The sequence below is a fragment of the Nanorana parkeri genome, unplaced genomic scaffold (assembly GCF_000935625.1).
Source record: "Nanorana parkeri isolate BGI_ZX_2015 unplaced genomic scaffold, ASM93562v1 scaffold86, whole genome shotgun sequence".
NCBI lineage: Eukaryota > Metazoa > Chordata > Amphibia > Anura > Dicroglossidae > Nanorana > Nanorana parkeri.
In genome coordinates this window covers 2,339,011-2,350,319 of record NW_017306354.1, presented here as the reverse complement: position 1 = coordinate 2,350,319, position 11,309 = coordinate 2,339,011, and the positions used below count along the sequence as shown (strand labels likewise).

The 11,309-nt window shown below is 45.9% G+C and overlaps 1 protein-coding gene across 1 annotated transcript in view; it reads left to right on the top strand.

The window, feature by feature from the left end:
• Positions 1-11,309, top strand: part of IGSF11 (immunoglobulin superfamily member 11) — an 18,504-nt gene that overhangs the window by 4,178 nt on the left and 3,017 nt on the right. Inside the window, exons 3-6 of the mRNA XM_018552381.1 lie at positions 1,824-1,987; positions 2,686-2,893; positions 4,760-4,912; positions 11,036-11,158. Of these exons, the coding sequence (XP_018407883.1) occupies positions 1,824-1,987; positions 2,686-2,893; positions 4,760-4,912; positions 11,036-11,158 (648 nt within the window). The remainder of the gene's footprint in view (positions 1-1,823; positions 1,988-2,685; positions 2,894-4,759; positions 4,913-11,035; positions 11,159-11,309) is intronic.

The window sequence follows — 11,309 nt, the reverse complement described above, 5'->3', positions numbered from 1 at the left end:
TCCAAGGGAGCAGCATTTTCTCCAGAAAAGTAAGGCCTGTCTGTTGCCTTTTCACTTTTAAATCCCCTAAACTGCAGAGAGAACTTGCACAGTATCTTCCCCGCCTCCTGGATGGGGATGGGAACAACTTTTTGGACATGGCTAGAAAAGTCCTATGGAGCCCTCTTTCCCCACAGGGCTTGGTTTCAGCTACCAGCTCTGCTACTACTATTCCTACACCACTAGGCAGACCTTATAAAGGAGCCCCAAAAAAGTGGAGCTCTAATATTCTAATAATGACTTCAGTTAGAAAAATCCTCTTTGGCCCCTCCCTCTGGTCATTGGTCGGTTAAGAGGATGGACCAATTGTTACCAAGCATAAAAAAAGAAGCTCTCACTGACCTCTGTAGCTACAGGTACTGTGGGGCAATTCATCCTCAAAATCACAATAAAAGTAGTAAAAGCTTTCAAGCAGGGCTCCCAGCTTATGTTCTGCTCTCCCTTCTTCCTGTGCACCTGCCCTGTGTTTACATTAGATATTAGAAGGCTGCCATGTCACTGCTGGGAGGTTGAGAAGAATAATCTGCTGAAAAGAAATGAAACTGAATTCCTCTGCAGTAACTGCGACTATAGAGGTCAGTGAGGAGTGATTTACTGCTTGATAAGATGTCGATATTTGAATGATCATAGCCTGGCCACAGTTCTACTTTAAGTCCTCATTCACACGAGAAACGTGCACGTCCGTATCGGGCAGCTCCTGGGAAGGACAGGTGCTGCGTATGATTAGCAGGCAGCCGCTGTCCTTCTCTATGGGACTTTGCGGCCCTACGCCGCCCTGCGCGTCCGTGCTGGTGTCGGTACTCGTACGCTGACAGGATGGATCCCGTCTGTGTCCGAGTCAGGACACCCGCACCCTTAGGCCTTGTTCACACCAAATGCAGAGCGGATCCGGTCAGGTTTCTGCACACGCACGCTAGTCTTTTTGACGCGTGTAAAAGTTTAAAACGGGCTTTCAGTGCGTTCCAGGCATTTGCATGCGTTTTTGATGCGTTTGCAGATCCAGAGCAGGTAAAATAGGGCCTGCTGCAGTTTTTTCACCTGCTCTGGAACTGCACGCTGCGATGTGAACTGGAGCAAAAAATACCATTGGAATACATTGGATGCAGTTTAGATCCTTTCTGCAACTGCTCTGCTCTGCGCTTGGTGTGAACAAGGCCTTACAAACATGCACTTGGGGTGAGCGTATGGCGGCGTACGGCCGCGTAGTCCCATAGAGAAGGACAGGGGCTGCATACTAATCACACGCAGCACCTGTCCTTTCCCGGGAGCTGCCCGATACGGACGTGCACGCAGCACGGAGCTGTACGTGCCGGCCTTTTCTCATGTGAATGAGGCCATGAAGTGAATGTAAGGTAACATTTGCCAATGTGGGTGTTGTATTGAGCATAGGTCTGCTGAAGAACTGCAGATGGGATCTTGATTGATTAAATGATCTGTACACGATGGAAAGGGAGGGGAATGACTATTAGAAACAGTAGAAGACGACCAAATCATTTCTTGATAACCTTTGTTTGTATTTCCTATATTACCCATAGGTGCCAATCGTGCTCAAAATACCAGCGGCCACAATTATCCCGAGCTGGGATCGCACAATATCCCAGCGCACACATAATTTGATATGTATAATAGACGTCTCTCCTCTGTACGGAGTGTAATATTACAAGTCGGAAACACACAATAAGCACATTATGTGCGTTTTAGCGGCAGTGTGAAGAGGAACTTGAGAGCGATGATGCATTCGGAGTCACAAGGTTACAGACGGTGTCCTGCCTTATGTTTTGCAGGTTTGGTGACGGCGCTGCAGGTGATCATAGACAAGGAGAACATACAGGTGGCCCGGGGTCAGTCGGCGGGACTCCTATGCACTTTCACCACCAGTGCTGCGCTCACTAACCTCAACATCATCTGGACTGTGACGCCTCTGTCCAATGCCAACCAGCCTGAGCAGGTAAAAGAGCACTATATAGGGTTTAAAAGGTCTTCCATAACGGCTTCTTCTACCTACCCCCAGAAAAGGAGCTTTTGCATAAATCTGCAGCTGTCCAACGAGGTACTTTTGCTACACCACTCCGCTCATCCCAAGACCTCCTGCTTTCCAGCTCCCTAGTCAACTCCTCCCATACTCGCCTCCAGGACTTCTCTAGAGTCTCTCCCATCCTCTGGAACTCTTTACCCCAACCTGTCCGTCTATCTCCCACCTTGACTGCCTCTAGGCGTTCCCTAAAGACTCATCTCTTCAGGGAAGCCTATCCCACCTCAACCTAACCACTGAACCATCACGTTCTCAAACAATTCATCCAAACACAGCTACCTCCTCATGTATCACTTCCCCCTCCTCTTTCAGATTGTAAGCCCTCAGGGGCAGGGCCCTCCTTACCATCTTGTCTTGAATTGTATTGTAATTGTAATGTCTTCCTTACATTGTAAAGCGCTGCGCAATACACCACAGGGGCATCCCCGAAGGCTGGGTGTCACCCGGTGGGCAGAGACCGGATGACACCCCCACTGTGACATCATTGTGCATGCGCGTGACGTTGCTGCGCGTGAAGGGGGGGGGGGGGACACAGTGGGGGAACAGAAGCTCGGAGTTGGCCTTTAAAACAAATGAGAATTTGACGTTCTACTTTTTTTATCTTTTTTTTCCAGATCATTATCTACCAGGGCGGGCAGGTTTTCACAACGGCGGCGCAGTTCCAGGGCCGCGTCGGATTTATGCAGACCATGCCGAACACCAACGCCTCCATCTATATAAACAACACCCAGCTGTCAGATACGGGGACCTACCAGTGCATGGTCAACAACTTCCCCGACCGGGCGCTGCGTAACATTGGCGTGGTGGGATTTACCGTTTTAGGTAAGTTACACAACTGGAGGCAGATTCCTGGGCTTTGCTCTGTGGCACTAAAACACATAAAACTCTTTAAAGGTGAAGTATAGGTGGGAGGCCAATTCCACCTGGTGGTGTGGAAGTGGTGGTGATGTGGAGCCTTTAAACACTGGGCTGGCTGATCTCCCAAACCAAAGGGCCTTCAAGGCCACTTTGGGCTAATAGTGAGGAAATTATAAGGACTGGAGAGCTACATCAGGCTGTTGAAGTGCAAAATAAGTCTACCTCAGAGAGAGGTTCAAGCAGCTTTTATAACTATCAACATATTTTAGGGGCTCAAAGGGTAACTCCTTCATCAGGGCTTGATAAAAAGATGGAAAGTCTAAGGAATGGACATTTATTTGTATGTATAGCTAAAACTTGTATGTAGTCTTAGTTTGGACAGCGTAGGGAAGAGTTAGAACCCCTATCACTTTAAAGCTGCCAGCAAATATATATATATACACTGAGTGGCCAGATTATTATGACCGCCTGATGATAGCAGAGATAAGTCAAAGTATAAAGATAGACTGCGCTCCATGGAAAGATTGGCAATAAAATAGTGCTTGTATACATATTGTGTGTGTGTGTGGAGAGAGAGAGAGAGAGAGAGAGAGAGAGAGAGAGAGAGAGAGAGAGATAGAGAGAGAATGATGATGGGTATACACTGAGTGGCCAGATTATTATGACCACCCCATCAGTACTTTGTTGGGCCGCCTCGTGACTCCACGAGATGATGAAAGGTGATGCGAGGAATCTGACATGGCACTGTTACCCTTCTGTTGTCTTGTACCAGTCTTGCCCCTCCCCCGTTCTGCCCTAACATTGACTAGTCGCTGACGGCCACAATTCCCACGTTCAGACCCAGATTTTCGGCTGACAGTCCGGTCTTTAAACACTTTAACAACAGCTGCTCTTGAACATTTACCGAATTCTGCTGTTTTGCTGATACTCGCTCCATGGCTCCGAGCGCCAACAATCATCCCACGTTCAAAGGCTGTTACATCGCGTTGTTTCCCCGTATCTTCAGAAACAAATCACTTCTACTGTCGTGGTAAACAACCCGCTTCCCTATTTATAATGGTCTGGCCCTCTAGCAACTTCAGCGCCAAATTATAGCTAATTTGCCTACAAACGTCAAGTGGTCATAATAATCTGGCCACTCAGTGTACACAGTATATTAGATATATATATATATTACTCTGTTTCAACTTCTCAGGTTAAAAAAAGAGGTTTTAGTTGCATATATTTGCAAATACATCTGGACGCCACATGTAATTTTTAAGGCTCGTAGACAGTTGCCCACTTTGCCCCGCACCAATTAACTCCAGCTCTGGAAAGTAGACAGGTAAGCCTCTACAGAGGCCTTACAGCCCAACAGTGGGCCCACATTTTTCTTTTGACGGGGAGAGAATACAATTAAATAACAGTACACACATACCTAGTTCCTGCATATACTAAAATAGCTTAACGTGTATTTCCACTTTTGCGAAGTTGAGAAAACCCCTCTATATGTTTGTTATGTGTTCCTATTCACACAGCATAACAAAAACAAATTCCTAAAAATGTTTTTCTTACCCTTTAATTGTTTGGCAACACAGCTGATTCCAGGTTTTTCTCAGCACCTTCACAGTGATGCGTTCTTATTGAAAGACTTAGGACCTAAATTTGTAGATTGTGTTTCTCTCATTAACTTCATTAACATATAATACAGAAGCCAGGGTTGTAATCCTTTAACCCCTCACAGCTCTAATATTGTTGTGCTTGTGTTTTGGAATTGCACTTTAAGGGACTACAATACTTTTTTCGAGAATGTGTTTTACTGATTTCATTTGTGTTTTTGCCTCTTCCTAGTGCCTCCCTCTGATCCCATTTGCAACATTCAGGGCTCCCTGGACATTGGAAGCGACATTACTCTATCGTGCAGCTCAGAGGAGGGAATACCAAGACCCACCTACCTTTGGGAGAAGGTGGAAGGTCCTATTCTCCCGGCCTCCTTAACGCAAGGTGAGCAAACTAGTGTCTAATCTATTGCTGATTAGTATATTAGCAAACCGTATTTCAAACATTCTCAATACATTCATGTGGATAAGGATATACACATAATTGATCCTTTCTAGTACAGGTATATTACTAATTGATGAGTCCCCTACGCGTTACACCCAGGTAGGCTTCCTCAGGGGGATACATTCACTCTGTATGTTTGTATATACCGACTTTCAGCAATAATCTTTCTATTCGACTATTTCAACCCGAGACTGCAAGATCCTGGAAAGGATTTTCATCCCCCTCCAGGGTGATGGGGTTACTTTCGTCTACTCTGAAACAGAGTATCACCCGGCGGAACCAGAGATGCACAGGGAATCCAGTGCAACTTCACAGTGCTTAAGCAATCACACCCACTGCTATGTTAAGCTTTCTCAGCCGTAGTGAGTCAGTATAAAGTATCTTGTTTCCTAAAGATTTTTTTTGGAACCCCCCCCCGGAGATATACACACGGATCGACACATAGGAAACAAGATACTTTATACTGATTCACTACGGCTGAGAAAGCTTAACATAGCAGTGGGTGTGATTGCTTAAGCACTGTGAAGTTGGTATATACAAACATACAGAGTGAATATATCCCCCTGAGGAAGCCTATCTGGGCGTAACGCGTAGGGGACTCATCAATTAGTAATATACCTGTACTAGAAAGGATCAATTATGTGTATATCCTTATCCACATGAATGTATTGAGAATGTTTGAAATACGGTTTGCTAATATACTAATCAGCAATAGTCATAGAATTAGATACATGTATCTTTGAATTACACATGAATATCACCACAAGAGAAGTTGTAAATAATATTTTATTGAACTGCATGAATCATCAAGCATCAATCAACAATTGCTAATCACTGAGAACGCAACCTCTCCATTCACTAGAGACCGGTGACATCACTGAGAACGCGTGGTTATGGCCACTCACCAGTGGCGGAACTACCGCCGGTGCGGCCGGTGCGGGCGCACCAAGGCCTCAGCCTGGGGGGGCCAAGCACAGTCCTGGCCTGTGCATGGATGGTATCCAGTGGCCGGCAGGCACCCTGTCTCTGCCGGGAGTGTCGGATCATCCGTTCATCTGACACTCCCGGCGCAGAGATGGGGGGGGGCCCGTCCTGCGAGGAGAGAGCCGCAAGCCGAGGACATCTGAAGACGGCCCTGCAGGGTGCAGGCACATCGGACGGCTGTGAGGACACAGCCTGAATCCCCCACCAGGAAACAGCAGAAGAGGTGAGGGGGGTAAATAATTAATTAAAACAATTATTATTTGTAGCCTGATGTGTAAAGTACAGCTGGTATTTATAGTGCTCTATAGCAGGTGCCATTCTGCATTGCAGCAATGCAGAATGGCCCCCCCCTATAGAGGACTACAAATCTCAGCAGTACTTTATACAGAAATGCTATAGTTGTATAAAGTATTGCTGGGATGTGTAGTCCTCTATAGCCTGTGCCATTCTGCATTGCTGTAAATATTAGGGACGCACCGATATATCGGCTGCCGAAACATTTCAGCCGAAAATTTCCCTTTTTGCTTAATGCCTTAAGTGCCATTTTTTGGCCGATACAGAGGTGCATCCTTGCTTTCTCTACTCCCCGCTGCGCGCTGCTCTGTGTCCCAGCGGGAAGGAGAGAAAGTGTCAGACGGCCGAGCGCAGTGGGAAGAGAGCGCTGTGAGCAGCCGGCGTCTCTCCTCCGACACCGCTCAGCCTGCTATCACAGTCCGGTGTTCTATCGCAGATTGTGACTGCGTTAGAATGTGTGACCGCTGACGGTCACACATTCCAATGCAGTCACAATCTGTGATAGAACACTGGAAGAGCGGTGTGTGGGCGGAGACAGCCCGCGCTGTCACAGGAGGCTGAGCTCTCCTCCCTGCACCGCTCGCTCAGCCTCCTGTGACAGCGTGTCAGAGAGGAGAGCAGTACAAGCAGTCGGTGATCAGTGATCGCTGAGTGTTTGTAGATATTTGAGGACCTGGTATGTGTACTATATCCCCAATTATGAATGAATGGGAAGTGATCTACATCCCCTCCTGTTCATTCATAGTTGTGGTTATAGTAAACATACTCTGTCCTTTCTCTGTATTAAATAAATATGCTCAAATATTTTTTCGATCAATTTTTTCAACGTAATTTTTTTGTGGTTGCCTCAGGGGGTGTTTTAGCTTGCGTGGCGTAAAACGAATGAGTATAAGCGAATCATAAATCATCCGCGAGACGCGGTGTGTAATGACTTTGCGTGACGTTATTTATTTCCTAGTGGACCTTATGATTTAAGCGTCTCCTTTTTTGCCAATAGATATGACGGAGATTGAATAATTGCCTTTCACTTGTTACTGGCAGCTTTTTCTTTTAATTGACCACTCGGCGGAAAAAACGCCGGCAGAAATATATTTCCGTTTTATGATCTCGTTGTCATCTACCAAATTGTAATAATAAATAGAAAATGCAGATCTCATTGATTTCAAGAAAAACCATCTCCTTTTTTTAATTATGTATTAAAGGAAACCCTTCAAGAGGCAAATACTGTACATAGGCTGCAGTCGCCTTCCTTCTGAAGAACATTAAATGTCTGACTGTCATTATTTCTGTCAATCTAGACCTGAGATCTACACAGCTCTGTCACACAGCACAGCCATGTCTAGCAGGGCAGAGGACTTGATTTCTCTCTGCTGCAGTTAAAGGAGAACTACGGGGTAAGTGTTCTCCTAGGGGTCACGGGAGGACACAAACTAGCGTCCTCCCGTGACCCAAAGCTCAGTATATAGCGGGCTACAGCTCCCTATATACTGAGATCACCGCAGCCGAGACGGACATTACTGTCGAGATCCACCCAGCTGTGTGAGTGACAGCTGGCTCTGCCTATCTACAGGCAGAGCCCGTTGTGCCCTCCCTCGTCCGTTCCGCCAGTCAGCGCTGGAGGATCGGAACAGCAGAGGGGGGAATCCCTGCAGGGAGCCGCGAGTGACATTATGACAACTCAGTTAGTGAAGGAACTTGTTTAAAGTCAGTGTGCAGAGCGATATGAGCAGATGAGTAAAAAGATACTACTTGCGGTTCTGAGAAACCCCTGTGGGTGAGAGAGGAAGATCCACCATTGTAGCTGCACGTTTCTTAGATCCTTGTTGCAGCCGAGTGGATGGGGGAGAAGTACGGTTCTGGAGAAGGTGCACACAGACTTGCAGGCAGTGTCTGGCATCCGGATTGATTGCTGGAATGCCAGACAAGTGCTGGGCTGCGGCTTAAGCCGAAGAGGGAGGCGGACCTGAATGACGTGGGACTGCCAGGGACGGCGCCACTGCTCGTCCATGTAACGCTGGACGGGGCCGGGACCTGTTACAGACTGAGAGGAGATCAAAGGGAGTTCGGGCACAGCGGATCTCGGGACCGGCAACGGCAGTGACAGCTGCTCATACAAGCGATCGAGTGTCCCTAGAGATGCCCGATCACTTGACTGTGTTAAGCTCCCGGCCGGCCGTGTAACTACAACGGCCGGCCGGGAAGCTGCTCGTCGGCTCCACCGTCCACTCGTCACAGACGAGTGGACGAGTGGATTTTTCGAGCCCTGTATATATATATATATTTGGCTTTTAAAAATATTTATCTGCATAAAAGAATGACAACAAAAAAAAAATGTCATTTTTGAAGTAAATCATAGAAACAAACGCAGCTGCGACGCTGAATCATTTTAGGCGGATTGCCAATAAACAGCATATGTCGGCTATAAAAAGAAGTCTGTCAATTCGCATTTTGATATATAGGTTCTTAAAGCAACAAGAGACATCTAGGAGAGTCCCAAAGACGCCAGTGTGTGTATTACAGTTGTGTCAGTCAAAAAAAAGTCAGTTCATTTGTTTATTTGGGGCTCATTCACACCAGCAGGAGTGTATTATGCTCTGTACAACGCACTGCTGCTTGAATGCATGGTACACCTGCTCTAAAATGTGTCATAACAATCTATCAATTTTATTTTTCTTGAGAGTTACATAAAACAGTGGGGGGCGGGGGCGGGGGGGATTTATCATAGCAATTGCGAGTGTTTGATCTCGCATATGGTCGCATGGGATATATTTGCGCCAGATATATGATACTAGTGTAATGTTGTTCATAAATTAGATTAAATAGACTGCAGGAAAGAAGACTCGTAACTCCGGGCAAAAAGCTGAACCATCGCTTCTTGAAGAAGTGGTCATGGAGACTTCTTAGGTAGCGATTGTTTTGTTAGGTGATGCTCCAGTTTCAGACAGCCGCAGGACAAGTGCAGATGTAAATGGTTGCAAACTTTCACAAAACACATGCAATCGGGAGAATAGTGCAAGCTCTGGTCAAAACGGGCGCACATGTTAAAAGGAGCGGCTAAAAAGATTTGCACATCAAAAACAATCTTTTTGCCAAGAGACTAAAACTGTCGCAAATTGCTTTGATAAATTCCCCCCCAGTGTGTTTGAAACACCGGCGTGCATTGACTAGCTGTGGCGTCTTACAAGCACATGTGTGGTGTGAACTGAGCACATAGAGAGCAGTTGTTTACTATGTTCCCTTATCTCATCCTGTGCTTATCAATACACCTGATGTGAGTCCTAAATATTATGGAGATTAGTCGAAAAATAGGAACCGCCTATGCTTAAAGGAGAACTATGAGGCGGGTGCTTTTCACTCGCCTCATAGTTCTAGCCGACCTGTGACAATGAGACTGTCACAGGTCGGCTCAGTAGATCGGGAGGTGAGCAAACACATACCGGCGTTCGCTCACCTCTCGCTCCTGTCACGGCTCTCTGCCGTGACAGGGGAGGGGCTGGATTCCCCCCCTCCCCGTTCCGATCCGCCAGCGCTGACTGGCGGAACGGACAGGGGAGGGGGCAGGTACAGCTTGCTCTGCCTCTAGATAGGCAGAGCCAGCTGTCAGTCACGCAGCTGGGCGGATCCCGGCACAATTGTCGGGATCCGCTGCGGCGTCTCAGTATACCGCGAGCTACAGCTCGCGGTATACTGAGCCTAGGGTGACGGGAGGATGCTAGTTTGTGTCCTCTTGTTACCCTAAGGAGAACTATGGGGAAAAGCCCTAACCCCATAGTTCTCCTTTAACCTGTAAATGATTAGAAGAGGCCCAGACCAAACTTAGCATCAGTATGCATCAGTTAATACAAATATATATTTTTAAAATCTAAAAATGCTTTTATTTTACAAACTGTTTTAATACATATCCTACTTATTTCTTTTTTTAATATGAGCTTACAAATGGACAATAAAGGGAAAAAAAATATGTTTTTATTTTTATTTATTTAATTATTACTATACATATTATATATACACATATACACACACAGTATATTATTATTATTATTTATTTTTATATTTATTATTTATTTTTATTATTTTTCATTAATTTTTATTATTAATTTTATCTGTATTATCATGTTTTTTATTGTTACACACAGTATTGCTATCTGACAATTATGTCTCATCAACTCCTCAGCTCCATCTAGTGGCCCAATGCAAGTTTGCAGGGCAAATGGCTCTGCAAATTGCTTATAAATCCACCCCCTAAAATGTATGGCAAACACTAAAATGAAATAAACAAAACTCCCCCAAAGGCCTATTCACACTATTGTGTTGCAGTAACATTTCATACTGTGCGTTGGGGAGTCATTCATTCTAAATGCCACCCCAACTCATCACGCCCGGGAGGTGTGCTGCAGTGCTGTAATGACATAAATGCTGCATGCACAATTTTTGGTCAATTGGGGAACATTGGGCAACCCAATAAAATGAATGGGCTGCCCTAATGCAACTCATGTTAACACGCGACACGATGCATATTGATGCGTACCCGGTTACTGCACTGCAGCAGACTGGCTTTTGTGACTAGGCTCTTAATATACCCTCTAAATACACATCCTGTGAATAAATAAAAAGAGCAGATTGTTTTATCTTCACGAAAATTTTGCAAAATTGAGCGTTCCCGCGTTGTTCGTAAATCAGTTGGTAATTTTGTGACCATAACATTTCAGCGAAATGAGTCCTCCTCTCATGCTATTGCTGGATAGCTTGTCATTCACTACTGTTGTGCATATTTGTTTTTTACAGACCAGTTTCAAGGAACAATCCTCCTGAAGAACATCAGCACCGTAACCTCAGGAAGATATCAGTGTGTATCATCCAACCTTATGGGATCCAGAACCTGCCTTCTAGACCTGCAAGTTGTGGCACGTAAGTTCACCTAGCATTTCTGAAAACTGCTGTGTGATTGGTTGCACCCTTCCAGGATCTTAACAGGTTGGGAACAGGATAGAAATGATGTGCCTGGCATTCCGGGTGTGTGTGTGTGTGTGTGTGTGGGGGGGGGGGGGGGGCTGCGCCC